Raw genomic sequence first — 13,627 nt, forward strand, 5'->3', positions numbered from 1 at the left:
TGACGAGTCCTGTCTCTCTGGAAGTACCCTGCGCGTGTGTGGCAGGGGTTGCCTCTGAAAATGGGATGAAATTTAAGTTCAAGTGCGGACGTGACGTTGGGTCGGCGATGAGAGAGACATCACAGAGCGGTGAAGGACTACCGCAGCGCTGGGGGCGACTAGTGGCGGTTCGCACAGCCATTGGATCACCTGAATTGTATCACGGAAGGCGTGACCGCATGGACACGTCGAAACAAGGAGCGCAGATATTCAGTCATTAAGTTTACGGAGTCGCCTGCCACTGAGTTGTGCTCACATTTGTATGTAAAAGTCCTCACAAATAATATGTTAATCGCTGGTTAAACGGCCATTTGAATAATTGTCATTGCTAAAACATAGCAATTGGTTGAACATGTTACCTTAAGATAAATTATCAACGGTTTATCAACGTTTACAGGCATGTCTGAATATTTGCTTCTGTGACACCAAGTTCACGCTGCTCGTTCTCCTGTTGATATACTCATAGTAATAGGCTAATGGCTAAAAAGTCATAGGCTTCTGACATTCATGAATATGGTACCTTTATGGCCTAATTTACGAAGGGTTCTTCACTAAATGTTTTTATTATCCTGACACCCGTGTTCTTGACACTAGCCTTCCTTTGTGCAGGTTGATAGGTCGGTAGCTTATGTTTCCCCGTTGGTTGAAAGCCACGAGCACCCTCTGTTGGTGTACGTAATCACTAGACATTTCCTCTGAGAACAAATATGGCATCACCTATAGTGCTTATTTGGCAACAATCAAGCCTACACGATCAACTTTAAACAAACAAAAATATTACAGTTAAATAAAAGTTTCTGCAATTTTCATGTTGTTTGAATAGCTCTGTCACCTGGCAAAATACAAAATAAGTCTTGTAAGGATCTTATGAAGGATCTTAAGGTTATGAATCTTGGACATGGAGTCTGAATGGAAAGCCTGGTGTAAAAAAAGGGAAGAGAATAGGGAAGACGATTATGTTTTTTTAAATCAATGTTAATGTGGCAGGAAATATTATCCTGGACAATGTGTGCATACACACAACACACACGCACACACGCACGCACGCACGCACGCACGCACGCACGCACACACACACACACACACACACACACACACACATTCCATATTAGATGGTAATATGTCTCCCTCTGCTGTATGATGAATGTCTCTGAAATTGACTCACTAAGGTGTCAACAGACATACATTTTTACAATTATTACAATGAATATTCAATTATTTGTTTTTAACACTTCTTTCACTTTCCACCTCTTGTCATGCTCGCAATGTATACATATACAAACATGACAGTACTTTCATCTAGGATAATGTACACTTTATTCTGTACTTTTAAAAATATATGGTTTGCTTGAACTGGTGCACTTCGGGGTCAGGTGTAGGGTCCATGTTCAAACTTTTACTTGGGGCCCTTGGTGTTTATTGATCCAAGACAATCAAAAGAGAAGAGTTACTGTTACATTAACACCCATTACATACACAGCAAATGGAAAACTCCTCAGAAAACATACCCAAACATATAACACAAAATAAAAACATAGACAGAAATGACAAACATTTGTTTCTTTAAAATAAATACAAATTCAGTGGGAAAACAAGAGGAGGTGTGGGGGGGCTTGCTCTCTCTCAAAACATTGTAAACAAGGCAGGGCTCCATCTCTTCACAAATGTAGGCTATCTCTCTGGTGCCTCAAGTTAAATGTTATTTCCTCCATTCTATAGAGTGGGAGCGCTTTTTTGATGAAGCGCTGGGATGAAGGCTCCCCAGCGCCAGGCCAGAGAAAGAGGCTATATGGACTCCCACGCGGCACGTTCAGTGACGTATATTTAACATGGCGGCCTCCTTGTTTCGACAGGGACCGATGTGGATGAGTAGATGACTCAATCTGATATCAAGATCTAGTAGTTTTGAAAGCGATCATAACAATCCTGTCATTTTTTTGATGTGAGTACTTTCAGACATTATTATTCTGGTGATTAAAAAAATTGAATAAGCTTCGTAGCTAATGTGCTTAGTAATTTTCCTTCACAGCGCCGCTAGCCAGCCGGGTAACGTCAGCTAGCTATGTTAGCAAAAACAAATGTCCTCGTGGATGTCTTTAACTGGGAGATATTTTGCCATTTGTAATTTGTCGGTATCAGTGGGGGAAATTACGTGTGTTTTTTTTTATGTAGGTCATTCGACTTTTTACTGGTGAGTAGCAAGTTAACCAACATGGTGGACAGCTAACGTTAGCCACCATGCTAACCTCATAACTTCAGGATTTGCACTGTGTAGGTAGCTCGTTAGCTCATAAAACCTGATATGAAACGGATGCTTGAAACGACTATTTGAGCTTAATTATACATCAACTTCCTATGGAAGCTCTCCAGCGAACTTTCCGGACTGTAGGATGTTAACATTTTTCCACTGAGCAGTAGTAGTTTGGTTGCCATTTCATGTGAGCTTTCTGAGATGATCTCAATTCATCAAGTTATGGTGAAGTTATTTCGCTATGGTTGGGGTAAGGGACCTTCGACAAAAATATTTCTTGTTCGGTCACAGTGAAAGGAGTGGACCAATAGGTAATACTAGCTAACAGTCAATTAACGTTTTGTGAATGTCGTTATGTTTTACCGTAAATCGTAGCTTTCTGTTTGTGAAATATAAGTAGATAACAATTAGGTTAACCAAAGCTAATCTATGAGAATTGTCATCACATCATTTTGAGGCTTATGCTTAACTGTTATGGCAACCTTTTTGTAATATGAAAAATGTCAAACAAATGGCAACTGGTGCCAGGTGTTATTTTGGCAAGGTGTAACAGTAACGTATGAGATGTATCCAGATGACGTTTTCTCAGTAACACTTTCCTTAGTGCCACAAAAGACTAATTTTGAAAATAATAAGTACAAACGTTTTTTGGGATAGATAGGCCTTATCCACTATATGTCTTCTCTTTTTCTCACAGAATCGCAGTGTCACAGAGTCGCCCACGGTGACTGCTTGTCACCAAATGAAGGAAAACAAAGAGAACTCTTCTCTGGGGAGTTTTACTGGAAGCCTGGACCACATAAAGCCATGCTGGTACTGGGACAAAAAGGACCTGGCCCACACCCCGTCCCAGTCCGAGGGCCTCGACCCAGCCACAGAGGCCCGGTACCGAAGAGAGGGAGCTAGGTTTATTTTCGACGTGGGCACTCGGCTGGGCTTGTATCTTTTCATTTTGTAAACTGTGTTTGTAGTGCGTTGCACTTTAAAAAAAAAAAAAAAAATGGTTTGGGTTTTCTCAATAACGCTATACTCTTTGCTGTTTTATTTATGCAAGTACCTGTTAGTGAAATTAAGTTTTTAAATGTTTCATGGCAATGTCCTTAACATTTTGTCAGACACTATGATACACTGGCAACAGGTATCATATACTTCCACCGCTTCTACATGTTTCACTCTTTCAAGCAGTTTCCCAGATATGTAAGTGATGTTCTACATGCTTCTAAATAAGCCTCATGTTCATTTTCAAATATGCCCAAGTGTATTTATGATCATTGTCTCACCAAAATAATCCTCAACCAAATTGTGTTTACTGGATCTCTCCAGGTTACTGGTGCTTGCTGCCTCTTCTTGGCTGGTAAGGTGGAGGAGACCCCGAAGAAGTGCAAAGACATCATCAAAACGGCTCGCAGCCTGCTCAACGATGTGCAGTTTGCTCAGTTTGGAGATGATCCAAAGGTGAGTGCTGGATATCATTTGATCTCCACTCTCTGGCATAGTTATAATGGCATGCATATGATTTTCTGTCTGGCTGTATGCGATGACTGTTCATCCCTTGTTAGACTGAGTTGGAGTGGTAACCATGACTTCTTCTCTGTAAAATAATTATTTGAGGACGAGGGACATATTTCTTCCCAATTACAAATGTTATTTTGGAGCTGTAAAGCAGCAATAAGGAGTTCTGTTCCAAAACTAGCACATTAACTACCTAAAAGCCATGCAAACACCACCGACAGCCCAGTTGACACTGATAGAAGCTTGCCAACACACTAACTGGTGTCTTTTGCCAGTATAGCTGGCAATGTCATGCTGTGAAAGCTTTTCTTCCATTTTTGCAAGGTGTTCCAGCCAGGAAACACAGAACTACATAGTGCATATCCTGGATGGCTAGTGGGAAAGACTCAGGTGTTTATCTGTCCTTCACATGACCATATGCTATTAAAATGAATTTGAGGATGGTACCAAAACTAGTTGCCAATAAAACCATCACTCAAAAAGTGTCATTGTTGTATAGTGTTACTTTAAAGCTGTTCTTAGTGTTTTATGTTTGCTTCACCATTTCAAATGAGTTATACAGACATCTTGCAATTCTGTGGGATCTTTAAATTTGAGGGTGGTCACCTTGCTAGAATGTGGTTTGTGTGATATTTCTGTGAAGGTTTTGCCATGTCTAACCACTATCTCACCAACAGGAGGAGGTGATGGTGTTGGAGAGGATATTGCTTCAGACTATTAAATTTGACTTGCAAGTGGAGCACCCGTACCAATTTCTCCTACGCTATGCCAAACAACTGAAAGGTATGAACCACGTTGTGCTTATGTGGTCCTGACATTAAGCTAGTTATTTTCAAGACCGACTATTATGTAACAATAATTGACTTGCTCCTCTTTGTTTCATTAGGTGACAAAAATAAGGTGCAGAAGTTGGTTCAGATGGCGTGGACATTTGTAAACGACAGGTGAGATGACTTGTAGCCACATGCTCGCATACTCAGGGACACAAATCAGTGCCACTCTCTGTTTTTAAGTTTCAGTGATTTTTATTGGTATAACATCTCATCAAATGGTTTCATGTTTTGAAGCCAAACATGGTTCTATTTAGCACAACAACACCTAAACCGTTTCCAAGATCTTGAGTGATTTATAGATGTATAGAATTATCAAATTGCCAAAGGTTTAACAGTATTTGCGGCAGACCCATGTAAAGTTTGTGTATGTATTCCTTCTTTTCATAACATGTCTCTGTGTTGTTCCACCGCCCAGCTTGTGCACCATGCTGTCCCTCCAGTGGGAGCCAGAAATCATTGCAGTGGCTGTCATGTACCTGGCGGGCCGGCTGTGCAAGTTTGACATCCAGGAGTGGACCTCCAAGCAGTCCTCCAGACGCTGGTGGGAGCAGTTTGTCCAGGACGTGCCCGTGGAGCTACTGGAAGGTACGCCTCAGATCAGTTATGGGAATGTTTGACAACCATCATATAGTCTATCAGAAGAAGTCTTCTAAGTTAGATTTGTCTACTAAGTTTATATATTTGGATCAAGAGCTATGCTTGCACCAACATGGAAGTTGGATGTGGCATATCTGCATTTTCCCCTGGTAGTTGGAGTAAAAAATATTCCAGGCAAGGTAGCGAGAGGGTGAAGATAAGGGTAAATCAGGTCGTCTGTCCTTTGTGTGACACAAAACATGTCAAGCAGATGTCTATCAGTGTCTGCAGGCTGAAGAAGAGTTCTCTGTCTGATGCAAGAGGGGTAAACAAGACTGTCTCTTCTGACATCAGACCTGAACTATTTGTCGCTGGCTTTGAGCACAGCCTGGTTAGCACTTTCCTTTGAGTCATTCATATCCAGTGAGCCCCATTGCACCGCAGATCTTGTTTGAACTTGACAAGTCGATACAAATTGCAGCACAATGGCTATTTGTTTGGTAAAAAGTTCTGTTCCAACACAACATCTTGAGATATCGGCCAATGTTAATTACTCCTGGTAGGCTCTGAAGTGAGATGCGATTCAGATTTAGTATTTCAGTTTATTTTGTTGTTGAGTTTAAAGGAATGTATTGCGACAGTCAAAATCCTCTTCCAGCAGAGAAGTGATGTTTTAGAAAAAAAAAATAACATTACAATTGGATTTTTATCAGTTTCTCTTAGCAACACAAACTATTAGCATTTACCATTTGCAGCATAGTACAGTCATGACATAATGTGAATTAAGAAATCTAATGCACACCCTTAACTAACCATCCGTAAACATCAGTCTGTGACACTAACACCGTTATTATTTTTTACCTTTGACATAGTCACAAATTCAAGTCTCACCTGTGATTTCCCCCCCGTCCCCCAGACATCTGCCACCAGATCCTGGACCTGTACTCGCAGGGCAAGCAGCCCATCCCTCAGGCGCCCCCGGACACGGAGAAGGAAAAGGTCCCCATGCCATCCCTGGGTCCCCCGCCCAGCAAGGCGCCCAGTATCTCCAACCCGCCTGCGCCTCCCCCGCCTAAGAAGGCGTCTCCCCAAGCCAGCCCGCCACGCCAGCTCAAACGCCCACACGTGAGTGCAGCACTGTGATGTTGCAAACTAGTTCCCCAGAGCTTCCTCAGACATTCTACCTCTGACTTGAGTTGAGCCCTTACTGTGTCTGTTTTATCTTTTCACAGATATCACCTAAAGAAGAACCAAAGCCTCCAGGTCAGGCCTTTGCCACTTTTAACCATTGATTGTGTTTGAACACAGATCACAAACCAGACACAATAGAACTAAAATGTTCTTTTTCTACAACACGGGTACATTTATTAACAAGTTGATGAAGTCACTAATAGCTTTGTAAGTAATCCTTTTAACCTGCAGAGCAAGTTGGCAACAAAATTCCGCGTCTGGAGAGTCCCATGCCCCCCCTGCCAACCCCTCAGCCCCCTCCTGGTGAGTACCTGCTGGAACAGGGTTGCAGCCAGTGGCATTGGGTTGTAAACTTATGTAGAGTGTCAGGCAAGTTAGCTGCTTTTCACCTCTGTGACATTGAATCCCTCTTACTTGTGGTCACACCAGTAGACAGTTGTCTGGTTGAGCACCATTCCTTTTCACGTCCGGCTCGAGCCAATGTTGCTTGTTCAGGTACCCCTTTGATCTATTGGGTTTTGGCTGGTTTAATAGTGTTAAGTGTTAGTGTTGAAGATGCTAGATTTAGTTGTTGCCCTAGCTTAGATTCTCTTGCTAGCCTCTGTTACCTCCAAAACTAACGTCACTGCCTCAGACACGAAATATATCTTATTGGTGATCAGAGGCAGATGTTGCTTGGGCTGCCTGTACTGCACATTTGAAGATTTTCAGCAATAATCTGTTCAGTCAGTAGGGGGCGCCCTCTCACCACATGTGGTTCTAGATAGGGAAGAAATAACCGTCATTCTCAAAGCCAAAGTCAGAGTGACTAAACAAACCTGAATCCCAGGTACCAATGGCAACTTAAAAAGTGAGAAAGAAAACCTAGAAATGTGTTGAGTCTTTTTTACTGTAGTTATGTTTAAAAAAATTAAAAACATGCTGCTGTCTATCTTGACCAACACTGTCGTCTTGTTCTTTTAAAGTCGTGAGAAGTTATGAGAAACATACATCGTTTCTCTTTTTTTAGGCTTGTTTCTGAACTTGTTTTCTCTTATACTTAAGTTCAGGTGTTTGGGAGCTGGAGCACTTTTATTGTTCTTATAAATGGCCTTTCCCATTCTTGCACAGCAGTGCCACATTCAGAGGTATTATGTAGCTTCTGCAGGTGTGTGTGTCCAAAATAGTATACGGCTGTATTTAAAATGGTTCTGCAGGTGCACTCTATGTTTAGAGAAGAGGAAGTTTATGCTTTGCTCTGAAAAGGCATGTGTAGCATATTCCTTAATAAGGGAAAGGAGTTTTTCCCCACCGCAGGAACTAGCAGGCCTATTTAGGACGGCCTCGAACCTTTGTGCGCTTTTTCCACTGCATGAACCCATCCTCTAGGACCTTGTTCAGGACCTTTTTAAGGGGAGAAATGAATCATGAAGCACACAATAGTACATACATCTGCATTGTAGAAATGTCTGCAGGTGCACTCTTTTTCTGAGGAAGTGAATGCTTTGTTGTGGAAAGGCGCTTTGTTGCATCTTCCTATGGGGAGAGTAAGTACAGAGAATCCAGCTTCTGAAAAACTCCCAGCATGAGATCTTGCCTCTTGCCAGAATAGCCCCCACTCGGTGACCCCACTCAGCAATCTGATTATTGTATTAGCCGCCATGTATTCAACCTGCAGACACCTAGCTGGCTAGCTTATCACTTTTGCGAGGAAGCAAAAACTAGGGTGTGGCGTTTTCACTGCTCAGACTTTGAAGGCGTGGGAAGCACAGAGTGTGAATGGATGTGTGTTAGACGTGTGTAGACCTCCCACATTAAGTCTCTAATCCATGAACACCTAGTGCTCGCCAAAGACGTCAGGCCAGCACTCGTCATTTTCGCAGAAGTGGGTCTCCACGTGAGCGGTGGATTTTCCAAGATGATTGCTAGCCCAGCCTCATGTATTCACCCCCTTAGCCTTTGTGGACTCTCTTTTGAGGCTAAATTTAAAACTAATCCTGTTTATTGTCAGCATCACCTGTGAGCCGTGACGCATGCTGTGGTGTATTTATGAAACGGGGGGCTACACATATCAACGAGAAAAGATACTTGCTGGAAAATCATGTGTACTTCTGCGCATGGTTGAGACGTGGCGTACGCATGATTTTTGTCATTTGCAGATTGGTGACACCAGTAGGAACTCACGGTGATGCAAGTAGGCCAAACAGTCTGTGTATCAATCATTGTATTCTCACGCACGTATTGTTAATTGTGTATGCCTATTACTGAATAACTGAACTTTCAACGTAGCCATCATGCCAGATACAATAAAGAAACAGTAGAACATGACCTGTTTGTACAATAAGTGTTTTATCCGCCTCAATCTTCCGGTCTCTGACGTAGTACTCCATTCAGTTGATTATAGTCAATTAGCCTGCTGTGTGGTGCTGGTGTGAGCACTCAAAGAAGAGCGCCTCCCTTCGATAGTGATTGAATTGAATGAAATGGCATTTCCCATGTGCACTGTGCCGAAAGTAATAACCCACCTTGTTATTATTCCTGTGCATTAGTACTTTTTATTTTTTTAACCTTTTCAGGAGTGTTTGGCTTTAATCAAGATTTAGCCTGAGGAGGCAAGCAAATGTGAAAGTTAATGTACTGAATACATTCCTTCTCGTGTCTGTGTGTCTGTGTGTCTGTGTGCGTGCTCTCGCAGAGCGTAAGGTCCCACCTGCCGCGCCGGCGCCCCCGGTGGAGGCTGAGCCGGCCGTCTCGAGTGACTGCGGGGACATGGCCAAGGGCCCCCCCCCTCCGCCTCATGTGGCCCCGCCTCCTCTCCCGCACCGCCCGCCACCCCCGCCCCCCTCCAACTACATCATGGGCATGTCCACCTCCAGCTCCTACATGTCGGGCGAGGGCTTCCAGAGCCTGCAGTCCATGATGAAGACCGAGGGGCCCTCGTACGCTCCCATGCCCCCAGCCTACGGCCCGCCGATGCCCTACCACCCGCACGGCTACCCGCCCCCCAATCAGCCTCCGCCGGGGCCACCACCCCCTTCCTCATACCCCCCGCCTAATCTGCCCCCTCCCTCCCCTGCTTACCCTCCACCAGGGTACAACCACAGCTACCCTCCACCGCCACCCCGGATGCCCCCCTCTCACTCGGTGCCACCGCCGGGCATGGGCCTCCCTCCTACTGGGTACCCACCCCCTCCAGTGCCCCAGGCCCAGGTGCCCCTGCCACCCCCTGGCATGCCTCCGGTGCCTGGGATGACCCGCGGGGCTTGGATGAGATGAGATGAGAGGGGAGCAGAGCAGAGCAGCTCAAAGAGGAGTTGAGGTTGAGTACCTGAGCAACAAACCCGCATCCAACTGTGTAAATGCTGTTTATTCAAAGAGAGTTGCACAGGACCAACAGACCATGACCATGGACCAACCACAAACGGGGAAACGGTGAACCTTATAGAACCAAGCCCAATAGTGAGCACTGGGACGGCAGACACACTTGGCAAGCCTGCCTCTGGGTCAAAACGGAATGGAACACACCACAGAGCTTCATGGAAGACACATCACTGTTACTGGATGCAGGCTGAATCTGTCTTTTTTTTTTTTTTTGCCATGCAACATTGCCAACGTGTCCATCAAAGGTTATCACATTCCATGTTTTAGGGATGTGTGGAGAAAGAGAAGAAAAAAAGTAACTCTTATGCAACGTGATGTAAGATGCAGGAAGTACGTTGGCCACACGTGTATAGTGCTTTCTGACCTTCTTTTTCATCTTAGTTTGCTAACTGAAGTCTTTTCTCTATGTGCTTCTTTTAGTACCATATCACCAAAAAAAAGTACTGTCTTTTCCCTAAACATTTCGCCAACCCTTTGCTTTATTGTTCTCACTCACGCATCCAGGGTACTGAAGCAAAAGTGTACTGTAGCTTGATTAGCGCTCAGAATCTCATTGGTCGTCTCTCATTTTCATCATCAGTTGGAACACTGTGTAAAAAAAACACTTAGTCATGAATTGTTTGTTTGTTTTTTCTCTTTTGTAAATATAGTCACTGAAAGTCACCCTTTTTATTAGCTAGTGGTATTTTCCATATGTGCCTTAGGAATAGGCTGTAATGTGATAGGTAGGCAGCCTGCAGTACCCTCTGACCCCCTGCACACAGGACGTCCTGCTTTTCTGATTCTGTGGCACTTGGGATAATTAAAAAGGACAGTTTTGTTTTCCTCCTTTTGTAATGTCTGGCTTGGTGTTTACCTGTTCCTCGGGTGCTCTTCCTGTGTCTGGGCGACCAGGTAAGCTCATTAAAAAGGTGTGGGAAAGTTCAGGCGTTCTAGACGCAACAACAAGCAGCTTAGCTGGTCTCCACGAGGCACCACACACACACACACACACACGTAGAGTAGTAAAAACCTGAGAGTGCATTTTTCTTTTGTGTTTTACAGCAAAAGCTTTGTGTTTGTCAACTATGCAGTTAATCTTATGGGATTCAATTATCATGGGTATCTCTAGAGTGGCCTTGCTAATTGAATATACCAGCACATTAAAAGCAGTCAATTTTCAGTTATTTCCAGAGTTTAAGTGAGTTCAAGGTGCTTCCTTGGAGTGACTGAGGAAATTGAATAGGAACAAAATACCTGTAATGGGTGCACATTTTTACCTGAAAGCTTTTCTATCCAAAAGCATGCATAGTAAACGAGAGAGACATTTTGAAAGGAACATCTTTCTTTAATATTTAAAATCATCTAAAAGTGGGCTATTCCATAAAGTACAATTTCTCTTTCAACAAAAATGTCCAATATACAACTCGTGGTTGGCTTTAAAAAAAAAAAAAAAAACTGAAAGTTACATTTGTCATGCTAGCTACTACAGTATGGCTTTAACACTGTAGACTGTAGGATCCAGTTTTGATACTGTATTGTGTTACAGAGAGAAATACAACAGAATCAGAAACCATGTGTGTCCAAATCAAAAACCCATGCAAAAGTGAGGCGAGACATTCCAAATACTACATCAAGAAAAAAGTTTTCAAAAATCGAATCATGGCTTTATATTCAATTCAACTCCTAAAAAGGACACTTTTTTTGTAATCCACATTGCGATTTTTTTTTTTTTTTTTAAAAGTTTTGCATTAAAGACCTACCTTATTAGGACAGTGTCACTTGTGTTCTAATTTGGAACAGATATTTAGGTGACCGTACCTTTTGACAAGCTTTCTGCCCCTCAAACCAGTCTGAAATCCCTTTTCCATTGATAAGAAAAGGCTTTCTGCTAGCTTCAAACCAACTCCATTATACATGGGGTTCTTTCAGCCATTGCTTACATGCTCACTCTTCAGACTACTGACACCATTAAATAACCTATTTTTAGTAGACACTGAATTGCTCAGCTGAAGATTTCAACATCGACTTGGGAGAGAAAGGAAGAAAAAAAAAAAACAGATCAGAAACACCACAAAGGGAAGACGTCTTTCTCACTTTCCAACTGAAAAGCATTTCCTTGAACATGCACGGAAACTGCTGAAATGCATACTTCTCACACTTGCTATCTAGGGTAAGTCAGTCATTACCTCTGAGACCCCCTTGAGTCCCCAGGAGTGCTTTTGGTGACTAAGACAGAAAAACTAGATGGATACAGAGATCTCCAAAGCACTCGAATACCACAGTAATCACAATGTGCAGATGGCCAGTATGGTCAAGAGTACGCAAAAGATCTGCACAGTGTATATATATATATAATTATATATATAGTTTATCAATCAATTTCTCAACCAAATGGGGAAGCACAGTCCTAAGTGTTGGAGGGTACCTTCAGAGGTTTATTCATTAAACCAATTTAAATGTTTACAGCAGTCTTTTTTTAAATCCCAAACCTGAGAATATGATTGTCAAGCATGCACAGCACACTACTGGAATTTTCCATTTCACAAATTGTACACCAAACAGTACAAATTCGGGTGACCGGTATGGGCAAACGGATGAAGAAATAATTTCCATGTATTTTTCTATTTTCAGGCTGAAAAGCTGCACAACCTATGTTCCAGCAAAAGGAAGAAGAAAATGACATCGAAAAGCATTTTGAATTTTTTTTAAAAAACTTGCGTATTGTTCATTGTTTGTGCTTTTTAAACACAAATCAAAGCCTGCACAAGGCCACTACACATAGACAAAAAGGAGAGTTCAGCAAGACAAAGAGATGACAAGAAAGTAGTGCTAAGTTTGCTTTAATTGTACATTATCTTACACATACTGAGAAATATTTCTATCAACAGTACGCTTCGGTCAGGAGGGAGGGAGGGGCACTGGTCACACAGTTGGAGGTTGGTTCTCACGTGTGGGTTCACTAGTGGTAAAATACACATGAGTGCTGCAAAGTCAAACACTACAGAGTGTAGAAAAGTCATTGCGTGAGGGCAACTCATCACCGACACCCTTCTGTGGAGAAAGGTGTTAGCCCATCCATTAATGAAGCACTGTGTAAACACTGAAAGAGAAAGATGGTTGGTGTGTTGGCGGATCAAGCTGCCTGTCATCAAACGGGGGGCAGAATGGAAGTGTGAGTTGCATCGTGAGTTTTATGCAGGAAGTTCATGGTCTGTGTGTGTGTGTGTATGCGTGTGTGTGTATGCGTGTGTGAGTGTGTGTTTATGAAGGGCCAGGAGAGGCGGATAAGGGCAGCATTCTCTTGTCTATAGGGGGAGCATTCTGGGGTATGCTGCCGTGTCCCGAAGCTGCAGTGTCTTATGGGTAGGTGATTCAAGGTGAGCATGATTCCCTGGATGCCACAGAGAGAGGGAGAGAGAGAGGGAGGCAGCTACAGGGGTCCTTTGAACTGATTCCCAGAGAGGTGTTGTCGGATGGATGGCTTTGATCCGGCAGCATCACCCAGCTTGCGCCATACCACCTGGACACACACACACATAGAGAAAGAGAGAGAAAGAGGGTTATATTCGGCATCTTCAATACATCAATCAGGAATTTGAAACAAAAGAAAAAGGAGAAAGGACATGTTCAAAAAGGCACAAGTGCAAAAGCATCCTCCACCCTCCTGTCACACTGCCTGATTCCATGACCAGTTGAAAGCCAAAATGTAAGGTGGGGTTACGGCCCCCTGTAGCACACGGTAGCAGGCCCCCCTACATTCCACATCCTACTGCATACCACAGTGGGGCCTCTCACCTCTCCCTCTCAGAACCGTCCTCATCACAGGACTGAGCGTGTCAGAGCTGGACAGTGAAGAGGAGGCGAGAGGGAAAGGGAGGAATGA

At 43.3% G+C, this 13,627-nt stretch overlaps 2 protein-coding genes across 3 annotated transcripts in view; one reads left to right on the plus strand and one right to left on the minus strand.

Annotated features, from left to right (window-relative positions):
• The first annotated feature begins 1,870 nt into the window (after window positions 1-1,870).
• On the plus strand, window positions 1,871-10,525 carry ccnk (cyclin K). 2 transcript variants are annotated; one of them, XM_080831933.1, is made up of 12 exons: window positions 1,871-1,981; window positions 2,988-3,229; window positions 3,406-3,487; window positions 3,614-3,745; window positions 4,127-4,192; window positions 4,480-4,585; window positions 4,689-4,746; window positions 5,051-5,220; window positions 6,128-6,336; window positions 6,444-6,474; window positions 6,634-6,705; window positions 9,077-10,525. In XM_080831933.1, the coding sequence occupies exons 2-12, from the start codon at window positions 3,033-3,035 to the stop codon at window positions 9,655-9,657; spliced, it is 1,704 nt and encodes a 567-aa protein (XP_080688059.1). In that variant the 5' UTR covers window positions 1,871-1,981; window positions 2,988-3,032; the 3' UTR covers window positions 9,658-10,525. The 2 variants fall into 2 exon arrangements, with proteins under 2 accessions (XP_080688059.1, XP_080688060.1); XM_080831934.1 differs by lacking the exon at window positions 4,127-4,192.
• Window positions 10,526-13,174: 2,649 nt separating this feature from the next.
• Window positions 13,175-13,627, minus strand: part of ccdc85cb (coiled-coil domain containing 85C, b) — a gene marked incomplete at both ends in the record, with an annotated part of 30,286 nt that continues 29,833 nt past the window's right edge. The window contains one exon of the mRNA XM_080833253.1: window positions 13,175-13,264. Within this exon, the coding sequence (XP_080689379.1) occupies window positions 13,175-13,264 (90 nt within the window). The remainder of the gene's footprint in view (window positions 13,265-13,627) is intronic.

The sequence above is a fragment of the Sprattus sprattus genome (genome assembly GCF_963457725.1).
Source record: "Sprattus sprattus genome assembly, chromosome: 2".
Lineage (NCBI taxonomy): Eukaryota > Metazoa > Chordata > Actinopteri > Clupeiformes > Clupeidae > Sprattus > Sprattus sprattus.